The sequence below is a fragment of the Pezoporus wallicus genome, unplaced genomic scaffold (genome assembly GCF_028554395.1).
Source record: "Pezoporus wallicus isolate ANWC-B61680 ecotype Strahan unplaced genomic scaffold, APGP_CSIRO_Pwel_v1 contig_1438, whole genome shotgun sequence".
NCBI classification, from domain to species: Eukaryota; Metazoa; Chordata; class Aves; order Psittaciformes; family Psittacidae; genus Pezoporus; species Pezoporus wallicus.
In genome coordinates this window covers 2,804,764-2,827,685 of record NW_026638681.1, presented here as the reverse complement: position 1 = coordinate 2,827,685, position 22,922 = coordinate 2,804,764, and the positions used below count along the sequence as shown (strand labels likewise).

The 22,922-nt window shown below is 34.0% G+C and overlaps 1 protein-coding gene across 15 annotated transcripts in view; it reads right to left on the bottom strand.

Annotated features, from left to right (window-relative positions):
• The window catches only part of DMD (dystrophin), a 1,199,681-nt gene that overhangs the window by 749,015 nt on the left and 427,744 nt on the right, over positions 1 to 22,922 (bottom strand). For 12 of the 15 annotated variants that reach the window (XM_057411860.1, XM_057411861.1, XM_057411863.1 and 9 more), the window contains exons 8-11: positions 21,113 to 21,294; positions 20,025 to 20,147; positions 2,503 to 2,691; positions 1,536 to 1,717 (exon numbers count right to left, since the gene is read on the bottom strand). In XM_057411860.1, the coding sequence (XP_057267843.1) occupies positions 1,536 to 1,717; positions 2,503 to 2,691; positions 20,025 to 20,147; positions 21,113 to 21,294 (676 nt within the window). The remainder of the gene's footprint in view (positions 1 to 1,535; positions 1,718 to 2,502; positions 2,692 to 20,024; positions 20,148 to 21,112; positions 21,295 to 22,922) is intronic. The other 3 variants (XM_057411864.1, XM_057411878.1, XM_057411865.1) reach the window with 1 other exon arrangement.

Genomic DNA, 22,922 nt, shown 5'->3' with positions numbered 1-22,922 from the left:
TAACATAAGACATGAAGTGTTAGGTCAGAATATTAGCCTGATATTTGGTCTCCAGAGCAACAGGTCTATGCAGCCCAATATTTGCTCTCCATAAATGCAAAGGGAGACAGGGAGATGCTGGTTCAGGAGATCATTCTTTTTTCTTGTTATGTTACTGTCAAGATGCTGGGCTAGACCATGGTCAGACTACTAGAGAAATTCAGCTTTTAGTAAAATCACGTTCACAAAAAGAGCTCACTCACTCTCCAGCTATACTGAAGGAACAGACAGAAGAGTTTCTCAGTGCATGTTCATTGGGATTTTCTGTGAGAAATATTAAGACTTCAGTAGAAAGATTTTATTGAAGTCTACCTAGTTCAAAGTCCCTAAAAAGCCACCAAGGATCTCAGATTCAGGTTGGTTGCCAATGCATCGATTTGGTTTCATTGTAGAGAGCAGCTATATTTTTCAGGAATTAATACTGCTTGGCTATAAGGATGTTCATAGTGAAATTCAATTAATTTAAAAATTTCAACTCGATTTAACTTGATACGATGGTCAGCAAACTTCACCATTGGACTCCATTACAGACAGGCCAGCAGGTGCACAATATTCCTCATGACATGGCAATAGAAAATGCAACAAAAGGCAGAACACTTTACAGCACAGAGGAAACAAAAGCAAAGAGAATTCGAAAGGGAGTGTATATGTATGTGTGTGTGTATGTATATATATATAGATATATATATCTGTCTATCTCAGACAGGAACTAAAGGTATCCACCTAAAATGAAAAAAGAAGAGGGGCTGAAAAAGAGAATTGTGAAATATCAGGTAAGTAACTGACATTTTACTAAGATAAGCAACGTAACTCACAAAAAGCCCAGCTGCACTAACTTCCCTGATTTAACCGCTCTGTATCCTGCAAAAGAAATTACTCCACTGTAGCACAATCAGAAGCTTTTACCTTTATGGAGTTCCTTATACTAGATGGCACTATGTAAATCCAAATTTCAATATAAAAAAAAGCTTCAAAGACTAAAATGACTAATTAGTAATTACTTTTCTACTTCTACTTGTATTTCTACTTTAAGCTATACGACTTCCCCTAATTTGAAAGTTGTAACTTGTTCTCAGAGAAAAGCACCACAATATTTCCTGGAAAGCTAAGCTCCCACTTATTATTTTCATGGGCTCAAGTTTTACAGGTCTTTAAGATTTGCTTTCCTTTTACTTTTGTATCTCAGTAAAGATTCTTTCTTTTGTAGCTAAATATCTTGTGTTATTTGGTGAAATAATCAAAAAAGGTGAGGTAGGTTATATGAGTTTGGGTTAAAGTATTACTAGAGTCAAGTTGTTATTAACTGCTGATTTGTGTGGCTTCCAGTCTTGAAAAAAACATGCAAGCTTCAAAGTCACTACACAGAAAATTTCAGGATAAAAAATATCTGCGATCAAATTTGGTTCACAGTGAAGTGAAAGGAAATCCCAGCTGTTAATCAAGTTCGGTATTGTTTCAAACTCCATATATATTATTTTAACCAACATACTACTTACTTGCTTTGTTTTTCCATACTTGCTACCCTAAGACTTTCCCATCGAGAATTAAGTAGATTCATTTGTTCTTGGATTTCATTCTCTTCATCATCTGAAAGTTTTCCAATTGTTAAAAGTTGACTTCCCACTTGCAAAACATTGCCGACACGTCCTTGGTGAGCTGTTAACTCCATCATAAAACCCTGACAATAAAAAAAAACATAAAATCCAGTTTTAAGTTTGCTTCTTTGGAAGGAAAGAACAGATTTTGGAGAAATAGCCACCACTTCACAAACATGATTTTCAACTTTGCTTTTTATTTTTTCATCCCCTCCTCAAACCTCACAGAACAAAACAGAAATAAACGTTTTCATATTCTGCATAGATAATAAAGTTCTTTAGTCTGGAGAAGAGGAGGCTGAGGGGTGACCTTATCACTTTCTCCAAGTACCTGAAAAGAGGTTATAGTGAGGTGGGTATCATGTAATTACAAGTGATGGGACAAGAGTAAACATCCTAAAGTTGCACCAGGGAAGGTTTAGAATGGATATCAGGAGTCACCATTCCTGGAGTCATTTAAAAGACATGTAGATGTGGTGCTTAGTGACATGGTTTAGCAGTGGAATTGGCAACGTTAGGTTTACAGTTGGACTTGATGATCTTAAAGGTCTTTTCCAACCTAAAAGATTCTATGATTCCAAGGCACAGTCTCCAGTACTACCTTTAAATACTCCAAATCTAATTCACACACACAGAGGAAAAATCAAAACAAAACAAAATCAAAACTCCACAAACAAAAAAAAACCCAAACCAACAACCAAGTAACCTAAAAAAAAACAAAAAACCCAACCATACAACACAAAAACAAAACAAAAAAAACAAGAAAAAGGAATAAAATAAACTAGAAATATGTTTGGTTTGTGTTTTTGACCTTATTATGGGACACAAGCAGATAAATGACTACTGAAGGATTGGTATAAACATATACCTCATGGGTGTGAAATTGTTCTTTAACAACTTCTACATCATTGGATATGTCTCCTTGTGCTTGTAATGCATCTTCAGCAGAGAGAAGCCATGTGAGTACTTCCTCTAAAGCAGTTTGGTAGTTTTCAAGATCCATTTCAGGTCCCATTCGCATGGTGCTGTATGTCTTTTCTTCAACAGTTTCTAAAAACTGATCAAAGCCAACATTTTAAGAGTAATGCAGATAATGTTTTCTCAGAAAATTCCACAAAGGAATAAAGAAAATGCCATTGTGTTGCATAAAACCCCAACTTTTTATAAAATAAAAAGATATTAGATGGCTAATGTGTGGAAGTAATTATTAGTATAAAATCAGTTAGTTGACTAAGATTATTTAAGATTGAGGGAAATAAAAATTTTATCTCGTATTAAATTATATATTTCACACTAGAATTCAAAATTCCTACCAAGTATTCTGAATAGTGACAATATTTAAATTTTACCTATAGAGTGCTGTTATACATGTTTTTCAATAAATACCTAGATTTTTTATTTCAAGTTTATTGCTTCTTATTTAAGTATTTTCTCTTGGAAATAAGAGAGAAATTTATTTCCCATAGCAGCTAGGAAAATTAGACCATCAAAAAAGCAGCAAGTTTCATGCTGTCACGGCAGAGAACCTGTGGAAAACAAGACGTAAAAAAGAAAAACAACCCTTTGCACCCCATGCAATGCCAGACTCAAGCAATTCATAGACATCCATTTTGTGAAAACCATTTTAGAAAGTTGAAAAAGCTCAGAAATATCAAGCAAATTCACTTTGTAAAATCAAAGAAAAATGCATTGCTGTTGATTTCTCTTTCCCGCAAAGGCCACCCTTATATTCCTTCTTTAGAAGCCTGGTAACTCTTAAAAGCACAGAATTCACACTTGCTTCAAGTTAAGAGAAATCACCAAATATGATAGGTAAAATAGCAAAGATGAGAACTGAACAGAAGCAAGAAATACAGGCTTGTTATTTATGGGATATAATCCCATAATTTTTTCAAAATGTTCAGAAGAAATTTACGTACTTTGTTGGCAAACAAGTTAAAAAAACAACCCGTCCTTACATAAAAATATACTTATGCACTTCATGTTTTTATAGCTAGCAAAAATTGTCTCTACTGACATACTTGTAACAGTAAAAATATCAAAGCAGCTTCCAAAGCCTTTAATTTTATTTTAGGCAGAAAGTCTGAATTTATCACTAGAACCAAAACCAGGAAGTGTAATGGATGCAATGTGATCACTTAAAATGAAATTTTCAATCTTCATCTTCACAATAAGAAATTCATTCTGAATTGCATATGCTTAATAACCACAGGCAGCCTACATGAATCCCTCTGTGATACGTGTGTTAGGTAGCTAAAACACCAGTTATATCACCACTTATGCAGGAAAAAAAAATGTTGAGTAACTAATTCAGCATCAAAAAAAGTGGGCTTGGAAATTTGATGAACTTGATTTTTTTTTGTTTTGTTTTGTTTTGTTTAAAGAAAGTACTATCTTAAAGAAATATAAACAATGAAGCATGGAAAATGTTCAACATATATTCCTGCTCCACAAATCAATGTTTCAGTTGTGTGCAACTCCAAGTTTATAGTATAAAATCCAGTAAGAAATTACACCCAACCACATCACATTTCTGCAGCAAGATAGTATTTTATAGAATACAGTCTACTATGGAAAGGGATAACTTTATAATTACTTTTGCATAGGTAATGATTTTTTTTTTTCCTTGTCTATATGGATACTGCATGGAATATATCCACATCTGATACACTGGAGGAAAACCCAAGATGCTATTAACAGGTGAGTAAGACTAAGGATACAATGATTCCAAAGATCTATGATGACCTCTGTTATCTATTTGTTTGAAAATTCTCCACCTTAAAATCCTTCTTGCTCTAGATCTGATACAGAATATTGTCTCGTGTATACCAAGTGTTCAACTAAGCACACACTAAAAAATAATTTTCTGAGGAATGACTACTGGGTCTAATTTTCCCTTGTTATGTTGACCAGAAAATTTTACCTTTCTCTCATTCAACTGTGTTGAAAAATCTTGGACTCATGATCTTCACTGACAAAATGGTGCAACTAACTACTGATCCATTATAGTAACTCTTGACAAAGTGTAGAGAAAACCAAACACTAACATAAACAGAAACAAAAACTTTTTTGGCAGGTATTCCAAAGTATTTCCGCGTTCAAAAAATGTCCATTTTCTGACATAAGAAAATCAGAAAGTGGCTAAAGGAAGTATAACCAAAGGACTTCGTAGAATGCTGTCAGCAATCATTCTATTTAGTAGAAAGAGGGAACAACAACTTTTCTACTTTCTCTCAAATCTTAGAGCATTACTGCCAGCACAGAGTTCAGATCAATGAAGCTGAAGAACGGTATCATTGTGTTTGAAGTTTTGAAGTTAAAGAAAAAGAAGAAAACACTCTTTTACGGACAGTGCAATTCAATAATTCTCAACTCCTGAGGCATAATAAAGTCACTAGATCATTATGCCTTCTCTTTTCCCACGCATTTTAGGGAAAAGAAAAAGTAAAACATACAGAATAATCAGTATCTTGTTATTCTGAAGTGCATTGAGCATGCAGAGTATTTGCATTCAGATTTGACAGTGACATAGGCAGGGACCCCTGGTATCACCAAATTAATTAAACCAGTTCATCCTCACTGATTTCATTGATAAAATCAAGCTGTAGTTATACACTTTCTAAATTGTGGTAAATTTCCTTCTGCATCTTTAAGCACATTCTCATTAACAAGCCAGAGTAGAGCAATGGCCACCTTGATCTGAATCTACTTAAGCAGAGAATAACCATACTGTAAAAAGTCTACAAATATAAAAAATGTGCCTTAGAGTCACAGTTTGTTTTGACTTGAGAAAATACATATATTTTAAAATCTGCTGTTATACTCCATCCTCACTAATTCGGTCAGTGCTGTTAGCTCTCTGAAAGATAACTATCCATCATTTCTCATCCTGCATATGGAATGAAAAGCAACTACTGAGATCAGCAGAAATTCAGACTGTTGGCTAAGCTGTACATAGAACAGCAAACACTAAGCTAAATATTCACATTTGGAAGTGGACAACTACTAACCTAATGCCTATGCTACACACTTTGTATTAAAAGGCAAAACTAAACAAAAAAGTGTCTCAAAGTAATATTCATTGACATAAAGATTATTCACCTCATAATATAAACCAAATTTAAATATGCAGATCCTACAGCACTGAGAATAACGCACACTGATATAATCCACATAACACACACAAAAAAAAACCTCTGAATTTTATAAAGTATAATGGTAGGCAAATATGTTTAAATAAAAAACAAAAAAACAAATAAACAAACAACCCCCCCACACACACACAAAAAAACACACAAAAAACCTAAACAAAAACAAAAAGCAAAAATAATAAAACCCAAAACCAAACACAAAAAACAACAAAACCAAATAACAAAAAAAAAAAACCACAACACCTCCTGTGATTTTTCTGATTTCTGAATTTATATGAAACCTTTTCAGAATTCCTAAAGTAGTAAGAAAATATAGAATCTGAAGGTATTGCATATACTACATTATATTAATAACCACAGAGTTATTAATATAAGTTGTGATGGCTATTTCTAACCATAATTTTTAAGAGAATGGAAAGCAATTAGGATATGCTACAGTGTCATGGCTTAAACCCAGTCAGGTAACTCGTTCACTCACTCCCCCCCTTCTTTCCCTTCCCCTATTCCTGGAGGGACAGAGAGGAGAATCAAAAAGAATGCAACTCCCACGGGTCGAGATAAAAACAGTTTAGTAACTAAGGTATAATACAAATCACTACTGCTACCACCAATAATAACAATGATAAAGGAAATAACAAGGGAAGAGAATACATCACCTCACCACCAGCCAACCGATAACTCGCCCTCACCCCAGCCCGACCAAGCACTGACCCCGCAGTCTACCAGCCCTTCCGGCTAACTCCCAGTTACATCCTGGGCATGACGTGCTGTGGTATGGAATACCTCTTTGGTCAGTTTGGGTCACGTGTCCTGTCTCTGCTTCCTCCCGGCTTCCCCTCCTCCCTGGCAGAGCGTGAGGCTCACAAAGTCCTTGGCCAAACCAAAACATCCTTGTTATCAGCCCTGTTCCGGAGCTGAAAGTCAAAACACTGCACTACACCAGCTACCAAGAAGGAGAAAAATGACTGCTACTGCTGAACCCAGGACATACAGTTAAATTCTTATAGCCATATATTGCTAGGAAGGCTATACTTAGGAAAAAAAAAAAATTTAAATATGCATGCAGTTTCTTGAATCAAACGATATTATTAGGAATATTTTTTTATGACTAAAAATCTCAAAAATGATAAGGTACAGTCAAAGCAAAACAGTTACAGAGCATAATCTATTGAAAAGCAATGCACGTATAATGATACAAATGTTAAGGGTAAAAAATACATGTAAAATTCAGATATTTGATGAAGACTGAATCACATCTAGCTAGGAATCTGTGAACTAGTCAGATCACAGAATGCTCTGAGAAATACACAGCCATTTTTGCATGGAAAATAGTCCTGGTGGTTACTATGGACTGACACAGTAGAAAAAAAAAGTGCTCTGGATCCATATGTTGTCCTCCAGAATATCTGTTGTTCTTTGCTGCTGCACATGGAAGAATTGTATCTAGATGAAAAGATGTGAATTTGAATTTTTACACACTTCATCTTCTGCTGGAGTGAGGTGGCTAGGGTGTGGGGGCTGGAAGACTCCAAGGACTCTTAAGCTTTAATTTGAAGTATAAAGAGAGAAAATAAAAAGCTTCAAACCTTCAGAAGCCTGGAAAAAAGAGATATGCCTGGCAGCTCTATGAATTAATTCACAGAGTCTAAACCATGAGCTCCTTCAGGGTAAGAAAGTGAGGGGAAGAAGTGTTCTTCACCTACTATTGCGTTAAGTTCCTAAATGGAGAAGAAGGATTGGATATGTTATTAAATTCTCCAAGAATGTTTTTATTACTGCTTCTGAGTTTTAAAAATTTGTTGGGCAGTTTTAGAAAGTAGTTTTGCAGTAAAGATTTAGGGATCATTCCAACACTTTTATATTTTCTTCCTTCAGAAACTGCCTGTCTCACTGGAAAAGACGCAGAATCTCACTCTAGAAATTTAGAGCTTTAAAACTCAAAAGACGTAACATTTTAATTTATTTTTTTTTTTAGTAAAGGCAAATTTAAGTCCAGAGTAATTTTCTCATTTTGAAAATCCCCTTTGCAAGACTACAGCCTTAGAAAGTAGCATGCATTATTCACCCTCTAACTATGCCTCCTGTCAGGTATGACTGATACCACTGCTTATTTTTTCAGTTCGAGTTTCTCATTACAAAATCACATTTTATGTGTCTTTAAAATTGCTAAATTATACCTGTTAAAATGCTAAATGATAAAATGTTATTTGCAATAATCAGGACTATGTTTTCATAACAGATAATGTCAGATAGCATAGTTAGTAACTTGTAATAAAACTAAGGAAATATATTGGTCGGACTGCAATTACACTGTTAACTATTTCCTTCTTCTAAATGAGGCTGGCATTTTAACTTTATTAATTATTTCAAAGCTTCCTTTTGAATGTAAACATCTTGGATAAGAAAGATGGTCTTTTAGCTACTCACACAAAAATCCACCCAGGTTTGGCCTTAACATAAATCTGAAAAATTGCAGGTTTTGCTTGCTCAGTTGAGACAACAGATTTTTAGTACCAGAATTTATCAGTGGTTCCATTTGTACTGCAGATATTTCCACCTGGATGAATTGACCTGTCCTTGCAACTGCAGTTGTGAGATGCAGTAGATTATTAGTTCATTAAAAATCAGTAGACCTTAGGCAATGTGCATGTTGAGAGAGAAAAAAAAAGCCAGATCCAGGCAGTATGGATGAAAGTACATTACAAAGGAAAGAAAATGTTGAAACTATTGACAAGAAAGGGGTAAAAGAAAATTAATCTTTTCAACGACTGTATTAGGTACAATTGGTACAAATGAAGACTGAAAAAAAAAAAAACAACTCATTGGTAATAAATGAAAATTTTGCACCTTCGGACCTGAAGTGTAGAAGTTGGCTTATGTCAACTGAAAGTAAGTGAAAAAATGGAACCAACTGGGTTGTGAAAGAGACTAAAGACTGGGAACTGCAAGGACAGGTAGGATAGTCTTAAGATTTAAGAGACAGGAACAAAGGCTGCCAGCTACATGGAATGATCAAATTTTCTAAGAATTTAAAAACTATTTCATTCTACATACATAGTCAAGTAAGTCAGTGGTTCACATAAAGATTTTTTACTTAGCTTGTTTTCTTCAACACACCTGTACTTGGAAGAAATACCAAAGCATGTTTTGGTTAGTAGCTGCTTGACCCTTTTTTCCAGAAAATGTATCAAAACATGCTGGTTTCATTAACTCTCTTGGGAAGTTTTTCAGTGCACGTATATTTAAGGGTTTAATTATATTGAGGGTTTTGTTCTGACTATAACATGTATTGCTGTTTGAAGTATTACTGCTGACAAGACACACAGTACTTGCCTCTCAAAGGAAGGCACATCCTATTCCAGCAATTAAGAATCATAGCTCCAAACAGTAATGTTACCTGATGTTGATGTATAAATCAGCTGACTGTGACTGGAACTACTTTTCACGATATACTTACAACAAAATTACTATTTCTTCCTATTGAAATGCCTCAACTTTTGCTTTTCTGATCCAAGAACAAGGCACATTTTAATGGGACATATATTTCAGGTGCTGTCATGTCATGCAGTAGACTGAGGTCATTTGTTCTCTATGTAACACATATGAGTATTCTGCACATACAGAAAAGGTGAAATTTTCAAAACAGGATAAATTTTCAGTAACTCAAACCATTCTATGACTCATACAAGGCCTTGTTCTCTCCCCTTGCAGTTATCAGTTAAAAATGTTGTAATTCCAAGTACTAATTCTATTATAACGTTACACTTCCACTATATTTTAGATATAGATATTAAATATAGATATATTTATGCCTTTTTTTCTTTACCTATAGATATAAATATTTTATGGATAAAGGAAAAAAGGCAGACTAACCTCTATTCTACCATCTTTAGCCAAAAGTAATAATCCTCTATTGCAGAGCACAACAAAAAACAGTCAACCACTTGCAGTGATGCTGACTAAATTTTGCTAGTGGAAAGTCTAAGAAGAATTCCTTGCTCTTCAGAATTTCTACATGTAAAGCAGTTTTATAGTTTTGTCCTTGATAGCCAATAAAGCTGATGATTATAAAATTCACAAATGCAACAGAACAACATCCTCTTTTTGCTTACAGTTCAGTCAATAGCTACTGTCTGGAACTTTTCTGAGTTGTGTCTTGGCTAGGGGAATTACAACTTAATTAAAAAAGAATTAAAAAAGGTCACATGCTGCAGCCTCCCAGCAGTCTTTATAAGAAGTCTTACCATAATTACCATTGCAAACACATCATCAACTCAACACATCAGCAAATCAACACAAGAGTTTTGCTTAATTAAGGGAGAAATATGGTCCATGATATGATACTCACTAGAGCTACCACTACATTATCATGTTCCCCAAACAAACAAAATTCAGTAGTTTTAACATTAACCTGTTCAGGGAGATAAATGAAGGTTCATGAAATAATAATGCTGGCGACAGCAGCCATCCACATCTGCATATGCAGAATCCAAATGAAGGGAAAATAAATAGTAATTTGAAAGAAAAAATATTGTCTCTGTGCTGAAATACTCCTTGGAGAGAACTATTTGCTAAAGCTGAGCGATGAACTTCGATAAAAAAGCAGCAAAAATCAAAAAGAGGTCTAATTCACATATGTGATCATAATTAATGGTTGGAATAAAGGGATACCAGTTAACCAGTTAAATGCGTTGATGCACAGGAATAATAGTCTTTGCTAGTAGAAAATTGTGCTGAGTTTGTGGCCCAGAAAGGACTGTGAGGAAAAAGTTACATATAAGATTATGAAGGAGCATAAATACAACAATATCCATGGCCAAAAAAAGTAATGAAAGACAAAAATCTCATTTAGTGTACAGAATGGAAAGCAACAAGGGTCTATTTAATATGTATTTTACAATTATTGTTCAGTGTGCAAACCTAAATCCTTGTCTCATTAAACTCTAAACCTTATTTTTACCATTTGTGTTGTTTTTTGGTGATTCCTCCCTTCTTCATTAGTCCAAAAACTTCAGCAGCATTCACATATTCCCTCTATTTTACATATACTGGAATGAAAGACAAAATGTCCAATAATTCATGGTGACTGATTCATGGTGCATAACGCCTGATTTCTCGGGGTCCTATATAATAAATTAGTCCAAAGTATATCAACACAATTAAAGTCACAGTTGTAGCCAAGTGCTCAATGCTTCATTGATTTAGACCTCAACATCTCAAACACACTCAAACCCCAGGAATATCTCTGGACAACTATTTGCTCATAGTAAAACTCTGTAATTGAGGTAAAAAATATTCCTGAACAGTGCTCAACTATCACTGAACTGTTTTAGTCATGGAATTATCTTTCTGCAATGCCCTGCAGAAAGATAACACCTTTATATATAACACCTTTCACAAAAGAGTTCAGCTGCAGTGCTGACCTATGGAAGAAGAGAGATACACAATAGGTTAGTAAAGCTGTGCAGAAGGCAGGAAAGAGAGAAAGGAAAAGATGCGTAGCAACAGTTGAATTGCACATCCCTCTCCTCACTCATAGAGTTGTAGGCAATTCAGGAAGACCTTGAGATACCCTCTCTCTGCCTACCTTCTACCTTCTGCAGCAAAAAATCAGTGTCACAAAAGCAACAGCCTCCATTATCACACAGTCCAGACTTTTACAGTAGGCTCACCGAGTTCACTGAAGGATATAAGGATACCAATTCTGCAATTACAAGCTTTATCATAATAGATCTTCATAAGACACTGAATTTACAATATTCCATACAACCTGAAATCTACTGTTTCTCTACTTCTAGGCAGTTAATAATACCCATTTAACAGAGGGCAAGTCTATTTTCTTTGTGTGATTTCCATAGGGTTTTTTTTAATTATTATTTTTTCTTTTTAAAAAGTAAACGTCCATAAAAGGAATTCCATCCCTTGGCAGTACTATATAAAATGCACAGTTCAGTTTGGAAAATAGTCACTGTCAGTTAAAAAAAAAAAATGTACAAATTCTGAACTCCATCACTGACATTTTTGAGCCACCTACTTCAAACCTTCTTTATTCCAGCTTTATTTATGTATCGTCACTTACCCTTCAAGTTAGACCCATTTTTCTTGGCAGCTGATTCTAGTTTCTAAGGTCTCATATGTGTCTGTTAACATTTAAGTATACCCTGAAAGTGCAAAAATTATGATTCTGCAGAGATTTATTGCTTGGTTAAAATGAATCCTTTTCTGAAATAACAATTATTCCCAGGCTAGTTTAAAATAACTTGAAGAACACAGAGATATGAGAGCTTTTCAAGAAATGGACAGTTATTTTATAATACAGACAAAACAGTTCATTGCTTCCTAATCTGGTCTTCAGAAACAGTGCTTTGTCTGAAGCTTTTAATTCAACAAGAAGCAAATACAACCAATCTACAATGTTTTCTCAAAAGCATTACATTTTCCTGAAGTTACAAAAATTTCTATCACTCTCTGAACTTGAAGCAGAAGAGTTACACAGTCTCATGAACTGGCAGTTATTACATGGCTGTGTGCAGTAGAGACCATTCCTCAGGACAAAGTTAGCACACATGCTTTTTTGAAGCGCCTTGTTATATGGCTACATGCTTATTTGCTTAATAAGAACAGAATTAAAAAAAAAAAAGATGTAACTGAAAGCAACTCTAAGTAAAAAAATAAAAATCAGAAAAGAAAAATAAAAAAAGAGGTAATTACAAGCTACACAGATAAAAAGCAAATTAGAACCAGAAATTGATAAGGCATATAAAATCTCCAATAAGGAAGGAATGAAAATTAAAACTTTACAGACGCTAGAAACATTTTGCATTCACTTTAGGCTAGGTTATTCTAACTGAAAAACAGTGACAAATTTGAAGAAATGGATGGAAAAGGTAAAAATGTATACATAAAGGTTGATTTTTTAATTTTTTTTTTTTTTTTAACTTGACTCTATCACTGTAAGGAGCTCTATCTCAAAAGAAGGAATAAACATTCTGAGTTTGATAGAGGCTCTACAAGTGGCACAATACTGATTTAAACTGAATGTGTCAGGGTGATATAATACAAATTATGGAAACATTCTCATAGGTCATTGCTGTATCACATTTTTCTTATTTCATAGTTACAGAAGCAGGAAACTGTATCCAGCTGTCTGATCTTCAAAACTGAAGTAAAAAAAAAATGAAATTAAGTAGCCAAAGAGCATTCAAATAGAATTAAAATTTCCAGGCTATTCTTTCAATCCTTTATTATAAACATACTAATATATTTCCAGTTGGTTTTACTTAATAAACCGCAACCTGTGAGCCATGTATGCAATGGACCCAGTCATTGCTGATTATGGGCCAGCAAAGTCAGCATTAGAAAAACCTGCTGTGCCTTAGAGTTTTTCAAATTACCACAAGCTTCTATGAAATGTGTAGATGATAACAATTTATAAATCATGCAAATAGTTATTAAAAAGGTGAAGATATTTCGGGCAATTTTAATTAACAAATCTGATCAACTGCACTTCTGTTGCTGAAGTTTTTCACAGAACAGATTATCTCTCAGTATATCTCACAAAAGATACCTATGCTGTAAGAGAGCTTCTGGTGGGAAAAGAAAATATCACTAATGAATGTCTAGAAAAATAGCTACAAGTAAAATTTAATTATTTGCAGTAATTAATACAGCTCGTAATCACAAATTAAAACCCATTAAATTCCAAAAAAAAGAAACAATGCTGTCTTTCCATCCTCAGGACATAAATGAAAATTATTGCTGAATTTCAACACAGAAGTCACATTAAAATAAACAGGCTGTTTTAGGAGACAGGTATGCATGCAATTCTGAAAATGAACAGATTTTCATGCCAGAGTACTACTTTCCATTAAATTTTGCTCCCTCAGATCAAAATCCAAATTACCGCACACAGAAGTACAGGCGATCAAAAAGTCCTACGCTATAAAGACCAGAAGATAAAACAGTGCAACCACAAAATTTTACCAGCTTTCTTTGCATAACTGCAACCATATACATCTTAACTGACCTGTATTCTGAATTGCATTTGACTGTATATAATTTTGTTTGTGAGAGTTAAGAAGCAAAGGCAATTAATTAACAAGCATATTATGTAAAATTTAATCCAAGACATAGCCTCAAATACATTACAGCCATAATCTATACTGTTTTCTAAAGTAAGAAAAGGAAGATAATTTTTCAGTTTATTTTAATCATTACAGCCAGCTCACTATTATTTTAGACTACTAAGACACAATAGTTCCTTCCAAGATCTTCATTAAAAACCATCTAGTCTTCACTATAAGAATATTTATCTTTTTATATATTCACACAGTACAATTTCAAAATGCCTTCTAAAGCATCGATAGCAAGAGCAATTAGCTATAAAGAGACGGATCTATAATATGACATTTTCTTTTGTGAAATAAAGACTCTGGGACAAGAGCCCATTAGTGGACATACTAATTGGTTTCAGTGAAGTTGAGGTTGAGGTCTTGGAGATTTCAAAGTATTCAGCATTACACACTATTATAGTTGAAAGGCATTATTAAAAAAGCTGGTTTTGCAAAGTCATCTGAATCTTAAATAGTTAGATTTGCTTGAATAGGCTGAATGCCACATTCATGGCTCTTATCCTTATTACATTTGAAGTTTTCCTAAATATGTTTTAGCTTCTATTAAAGAGGTTCTCCTTCAACAGAAGCCACTTCAAAGGATAAATTTTCAATTCAAAATGAAAAGCTAACAAAAAAATTTATTGCAGAAGAGGTTCAAGCGATTTAATGGAAATGAGACAAAATAATAACCAATCATCTCACAACAGCTTTTCTCCTCTTCTGAATGCAGAGCCTCAGGTTTATAAATTGGGTAATAACAATGAAGATATTAGAAATATTTTCAGTAATAACAGGAACTACCAAGAAGTATTTCTGGACATACTGAAAATCATATAGAAACACTTTGCTAAATGTTTACAAAGACAAGTAACGATAAAAGAATAGGCTAAAAAAACACTGAGGACTTATAAAGACACCAGCTCCAGCTCAGGAAATGTCTGAGCCAAAAAAAATAAATCAGTGGAGGTTGACAATACACAGATACTTCAATACTTTTATTCAGCCATACGTTTTTTCCTGTTACTACATATCCATTATTGGTCACTGCTATTGGGAACAGAATACATGGCTGGGAGAAGTTTGCTCTGATTAATTTAAACTACTCTGTTGTCACACAGACCTACTACAGAGGTTCTGAAATTCATATGGAAGTGTATGAAAGCAGAATAAAGGAAAACATAAAGGAGGAAATTAAGAAATAAGTAAAAGAAATTATCCTCAACAAAAATAATTCCACCTTTTTATAATTGAAATTGAATATCGTCACTGTTCCTTCCATTAGGAACTGTGGAGTAAAACATTGCATTGTGAATTCACATGCAAAAGATAACATTTTAGGGTAATTGAAGCACCTTAGGAAGCCTTCAGATAATTTGTTTTGTCAGGGTTTTTTTCAGCTATATATACTGCACATGCCATTTTTAAATTTTCAGCTTTTTTATTTTTAAATTTTAACAGCTTCTGACCTACAAGAGAAATATTAACCCATTATTGTTACTGCATACATAATGAATTCTTATTTATTCTCTTGCAGATATGAAATATACCCATTATTTTGAGATGATGAAACAGAAGCAACCTAAAAATAGCTAAATAAAATGTATTCTAAAGACCATTATTGCCTCATACACTTATGGTTGCAGTTCATATATAATTATACCTCACTTAACTGGCTAGAATATAAGACATGTTTCTTAAGCAAAGATGCAACTGCAGTGCAGTCATGTGTGGGGATGTGACCTGAATTTACATTCAGGTTCCATTCAGAAGGAATTTGCTTAATTAAAATCACTACTCAAATATAATTATTAAGGAGGTGGGCATGAAAGCACACTTCAAGAACAGTGAGTTATGGGGTTCTAAATTCTCATTATAGAGACAATGTATAACTGATGTGTAGCTTGCGCAGCAGCTAAATTCTTTAACAGACACTGATATCTCAAAAAAAATCAGCTTAAAAAGCATATTATAAATCTACTGTTTTGTAGCCATATTCTTCTCTATATTTGCTCTTTGTGAACACTCCCTCTTTGTCTTCCACTTTTCCCCTTTCCACTTGAGATTGGCAAAAGTTAACTTCTTAGTTCTGGAATCAGAGCTGTTTATTTTTTTTTTTTTTTTTTTTTTAAGTTACATTCTCCTAGAAATAAATTAAATATTTTAATTCTTCAAATGAGTATCAGACTGATGAAATGGAGCCCACACATATTTTATCAGGTACTTTCACCTGACATTCCTTACGTGGCAGAAAATAATTACAGGTGAAATTTTCCCAAGCAGTATCATACTACGTCATATCTTAAAGAAATGTACTCATATTTAATAAAACATCACAATACATGACTATAAACTCTAGGTATTAAATCACATATCCATTACAGTAGCCATCAAACATGTTCATAGAATGGGAACAAAACCAGAAACAAGACTGGACAATTAAAAAAAAATAAAATTGAGAAAATTAGGAGGCTGAATATACGTAAGTTGTTTAAAATTATTTTAAATTACATTAGTGAAGAAGAAAAATATTTTCTGAATTTAAAGGAAACAGGAGAGACAGGAAAAGACCGGAAATAACAAAACACAGCACAGCATAACAGAGAAAGCATTTACTTGGTGATATGGAGAAGATACAAGAGTGTTGTGATTAAGAATGTGAACAGGAATAAATGAGGTCAGCAAAATAACCAAGATTTTTAAGACAACAAATGCTGGAAGAAAACTGAACGCGTTCTGAAAAGGAATTGATAATTACAAGTAGATTACCTTTTCAAAAGGTAATCATACTGAAAATTCCATAGTAACTTAAAGGGTCCAGAGTGGGAAAACCTGTGCAACCATGTAGTCATTTACTGTTCTCACACCTCAATACCTTTTAGAATGGACACAATGTGTCAGAATCTATGTTTCTTGATCCTATTGTTAATCCAAACTCAAGAAGTTACTCCTTGTAAACTAATACTGAGGAACATTGCATTTCCCCTAATGGTTTCTACAAATAGCACACACTTCTGCTAGCTTATTTTCTGTGCATGTAATTAATATCAGTCTTATTTTTTTTTTTTTATAAAATGCTGGTAGTAAAAAATATATGAAGTTGAATTATTCATATTGTCTGGTTAAAAAAACAAAACAAACTCTTTATAAATAATCAGTTCAACATTTGAAAATTGCAATATCAACTGGAAAAAAAAAGAAGTTTCATGAAATTATCATATATACTTCTGCCTATTGAAATGTGTGAATGCTCCATTCCTGGCAGTTTTCAAGGCCAGGTTGGACAGAGACTTGGGTTGACATGGTTTAGTGTGAGGTGTCCCTGCCCATGGCAGGGGGGTTGGAACTAGATGATCTTAAGGTTCTTCTCAACCCTAACTATTCTATGACTCTATGATTCTCACAAATCACTTTCGCTTTAAGGGACAGTGTTCTTTTCTAATAAATAGTTATTTTCTACTTCTGCTTTCAAACTTTAATAGCAGTGACATGAGAAAATATTTTCTCAAGTTGAATTAAAAAATGCATGCCTCTTACTTCAGATAATTGAAACTAAATAGTTCCTGTTGATATCATGTACCACTAGCAAAACATCTTCAGAGTTTCTTACCTCTGCTCTCTCTGTCTCCACCTTCTCCCTTTTGTGTTTTAAGGTTTTTGCTTGTTTCTGATGACAATAGAATTCCTTTTTGGAACTCCTTTCTTTATGCTCCAGAAGAAAATGATCAGAATACAGTATGAAGACAAATCAATATTACATTTGTTATATTTGTGCAAACAGATTAACTTGAGATATGTTCTCCACTGAACAAAGCACACGAAAATCATTTCAAACTAACAGACAGAAGACCTTCTCTTAAAAAGAAAGGTAGAAAAACTTTATCTACTCCTAGACCGGAGAAATATCAACCTTACATTAATGGGAGCAATACTTTAAAGTTAAAAGATTCTCTTGAACAGTAACATATAAAACATGAACTTTATTTTTATGTCTTGTTCATGCTTGGGAGGTAAACATACTTTATTTTAATATATTTTCCAAATGACTTGCAAATCACTTTGCAGAAATCATTCTACAAGTGGTACTTTTTTCTTTTAATAACTTTGAACTTATAACACAATAAGCAAAATCCGGTTTTCTACCTTTCAAAAAATGCATATTTGTTTTTGAAATTTTGCTGCCTCAGTACATCATCCACAGTTTATTTAAATTACTGGTTTTGCTCTAATGACATCACTGTCAGACAAATGAAATTTCCTTTTCCATTTTTAAGGATGTTTTACTCCATCAAAATATATGTATTATTTCTTTGCTACAGCTAAACATAGTTTGAATTATACAAATGCTTCCTGCAGAGAGTGTGGCTAAATTCCAAACACCATATTGTTTCATAATTATTTTTTATATTTTTTACGTTCTCATTTTTGTTATAGTATCTTGTGCTTTCAGGACTAGAACTTCTGAAGAAGGTTTGAACATCTAAAAAAGTGTTTGCTCCCCCCTGCCTCAATACAAATGTATTGCTCTTTTAAAAGGTATCTCTTCCTACTTCTCTCCTTAGCTCACTGTTTACCTTAGACTTACACACCCATATTAATTTCATTGCTTAGAACGTTTCTGAATCTCAGAAAATGACAAAGCAAAATTCCTTAATGCTATTGTGTATACATATAGAGAAATGCCTTTGCTGTTTAGAATGAACATGGAAAATCTATGAATGCCTTCCTTTGCATACTTCCAGTACATGCATGCACAACAAAACCACAAAGTACATGTGGCAGTATCTTAGAGTAAGAGCATTCTACACAAGCATTACAATACAGTTTCTATTGAATCAAAATCACTGGGGGAAAGAAATAAATCATCACTTTAATGATCAGTAGAGAAAAGCAATCTGGCCTTTTCAAAGGTCACTACTTCAGATAAACATACAGACCCACCTGCCATACAAATATGAACTAACAAACAGTTCACAGAATTTCCTACAGACCCTGAAAACATAAAGCTATGGTATATCACAACTCTTCATTCTTCTCAATTATCAGTATAGTATTTAAGTTACTATAGTAACTAATTTTCAGTACAGTATCAGTATAGTCAATTATACCAGTTTTAAAATACCTTGTTTAAAAGCTCCATTAATCATCAGCGCAACACATTGGATGTTAGGATAATGCAGCAGGGCTCATGCTTATGTGCACAGGATTTGTTTCCTGGAGTATTTAAATGAAGTGATTATTTGGGAAAATACCAGTCAGTTGAAAAGTAGATTTGGAAACATACTGTTGAGGTGCAGTTTTGCAATAAATTTTTAGAGGTTAGACAGAATTAACAAACAAGCCCATACTGTAATGCCAAATACATGCAGATGCCTTTTCCCCAAAGTAACGAAAGGAAAGCCTGTTGCATTACACAATATGACCTTTGCTCTCACACTTGTCAGAAATTATAAAAATCTGACTACTGAAATGCTCATTATAAGGATTGCTTGAAACAGGTTTTATTAAACAATCACAGCTATTTAAAGGTCAAAAAAAACAAACACAAAACCCTAACCTGAATGTTGGCATGATGCTATTTGTGATAAAATGACCAGCTGTTAAAAGCTAATAATCCAGGTCATATACAGAATATTCATTTTATTGTTTCCTTTCCCTTCTTTCCAACTACAGTAACCTTCTGAGAAATGTCAGCACTTATTTTCTTTAACAGATATGAGGGTTAGGAAAAGCAAGAGAAAACCAATGGTTCCTGGTTTTCTGTACTCAAACCCGAGACAGAAATATAGTAATTGGATGCCAAATATAGCTTGTGTTTGGTTTGTTCATCTAATAGTAATTTAAGACAATACTTGTGCTATTTAGAAAAAAAAAAACAAAACCAAGACTTAACGAAGCAGTTTATGATTCTAAACCAGCCATGTCTGGATGTTATTCACCCCTAACAATCAGCATAACACCTATTGCCAGCCATGCTGAAACATACAGCAAAAAGTAACCGCTTGACAGATGCTAAACAAAAACCAAACTGAAAAAGATCAAGATCAGATATAAGCAAAATGTACAAACATTTTCACTCCAAGCAAAAGTTTAATAAGGCTTTAAAAGAAATGACAGTATTGACAGACCTGTGGAGGAATCTGCCTCCTTTTTTGGTCTGGGGATGTGACATACACAGCTTGTGTATATGCGTAACTTTTGAACCGTGGTTTAGGAGAAGGTGCAGGTCTCTGGGGTATACTGACTGTGATCTATAAAGAATAAATTAGAGGTGGAAAGAACAAATATATGGATAGGAGCAGGGGTTATAGGAGTAAAGCAATGAATTTAAGTGTAACTGAAATAAAAGTAGGAAGAAGGTCATCACCAGTTGTATTTTTCAACTGTGCTGGTATTCAGCAGTCAAGATTGGGATGGTATTAAGAAAAATTCTCATTTAATCTGACCTCCTCTCCAAAAGTAAAAAACTATCAGGACTCAATACTAGCAGAATACCAATGTAAATCAAAGGTTCTTTAAAATTTACAAGCAAAGACTCAGAAGACAAGCAATCTTGCAGCACATCCTAAATAAAAGAGCCTGTACTCATCTGCTCAGTAATCTAAGAGACTGAGCATACCAAAAGCAAGATACAGATTAAGTTCAGACAAGCACACTAGGCCTAAAATCTACTAAACAATTCAGCAGACACTGTCTGATTTCAGTCAAAACCATAACTGACATAGCAAATATAAATTAATTCCAATATTACATGAACTTTTTGAGAGGTCATCTGGTGGTCTTAAAATACAACTCAGTGTAAACAAAACGCTAAAAAAGTAAAAAAAGTTTCATGAATATGGAGAAACAACAGCTACTATTCTCTCAGAAAGGTTAAAATGTTGTTTAAATGTAAATCCTGTTTCTGTGTTCTTCCTTGTGCTCTTTCACAATCAAAACACCCAGTGCTGTAAAACAGAAGAGCAAAGCACATATTTGCTGAATACTTAGGTTTAAAACAGCCTCATGCAAGGTGAAAAGCAGTACAGAAGCACAGTTCATGAAGACAAGTACGTTTGACTTGCCTCTGATGGAGACTTCGTCCATTATGTGCTTGATTTTTTTGCCTTCCATTGGACAAATCCTGGACACCATCTAACATCAAACTTACGGGGTAGGTAAGGGAAACAACCACCTTAGGGAAGCAAGATGAAAGCAGAAAAGTGAAACAACTCACTTCTTGTGAAAAAAGCTGTTGATGATGTACTTGTATGTGCTCTTCTGTAGTGACCCTTGAGTGTCGTGGCAACATCTCCACCTCCCTGATGGCTTCCATAGTGACTTGCTGGGGCAGAACTTGGAACAGAGAAGTCACGTACATGAACACGGACTTCTTATCTGGACAGGCAGTTGCAACATCTGGAAGGCAAATTAATATGTATCATTTCAGTTTCCACGTTAGACATGAGAAATAGCCAATCACCATAATGGAAAGCTGATATATTAATGAGCAATCTATTGCCCACATGAATTCTCTAGAGACTAATTAGAACCTTAAAATCAGTTCCAAACTTACACACTAAACTTGCATACCAATGAGAAGAAGCCAAAGTTTAAAAAAGTAACTTATCTCATTGAACATGAGCTTTCCATCTTTAGTTCTTCAGTCAAAATGCACATAGTATATAATTTGACACTGTGATCCTCATGAAGCAGGACTAGACATAGGAAAAGATGTATTTTCCCATGCTATATGAATACTGCAGGTATAAAATACAAACAAGCTCATTTGCAAAGTCATGCCCTGTAAGTTCTCCTCACATCATTTAAGCATTTGAAGTGAAAATGATGAGCAGGGTGAGGATTTATAGGTTTTTGGTTTGGGTTTTTTTTTTAGCAAATGTGTTCCTACAAAACAACTACTGAGGCCAACCTCTAATACGGCTACATAGCTTTTATAGTCTACTTAGGCTCATATTCTTCATGAAGTCTATGGAACGTTTAAGGAATATGGCATTCACAGACATTACATAATAGAAAAATAACCCAAACTGCAATATCTCTATGGACTTTAGCAGCAACTACAAGAAACTTTGGGCGAACACAAAGATAATTTGAGGTTTTACACATCACCATGGTATACATCAACAGGAAAAGTGGTTTATCTGACTCAACATTTGAAATCAGTAACAATTTGTAAAAATGTAATGCTGTTTGGCAGCTCTTTGAGGTAGTTACTTTGTTGTTTCCCATTGATGTTTACCTCCTACTCAGTCTAGAGAATCAAGATGTAGAAAGACTGTTGTAAAAGATTTTTAATTCCCTAAGTGTTTTAACATGACTGCTGGCAGAAAGCCAAGAGCTATGAGATTTTACTAGCTCAAAATCAACCAATAATGCTACTTTCAGATGGCATTTCATCCTCACTTCCTATGCAGAATATATAAAGGAAGAAAGCACCTTATGTCTTATGTTAAAAGCTTCATATGTATTTCAAAATCAAGAAAAGCCATCCTATTAATATTTTTGATTTGGCTTTCTGACCTACTTCCATACTTTTACTTGATATATCATTAAAGAGAATTGAAGGTTCAGTTCTACTTAGAGCAGGTTGGAAAAATGGCGCATTCTCTCCAGCATCAGTACCTCTGTAAGATTTCTTGTCTCAGTGGTCACAGTACACAGAACATCCTCATTTAAGAAGAAGGAAAAAAAAACAAAAAAACAAACAAAAAAACACACCACCATTTGACTTTTCCGAATCAAGTCACACTACCACCCTCTGTCTCCCTAAGCTTCACTTCTGTGATAGAATTTAGTCCAGTAAGTATTTTGCTATCACCATCTTCTTGTATTCTCTTTCATATTTTAACACCATTTTGTTGTATTCAGTGTCCACTAGTAACTGATGCTCACAAGAATAGCCATGCCTTTTTGTAAGAAAGAATACATACTGAAGGAACAAACATCAGTGCCAGCTGTGATTTTTCCTTTTGTTGTTCATTATTTTCCTTTTCAAAATGTTCTGGTAAACAAATAGGCAACAC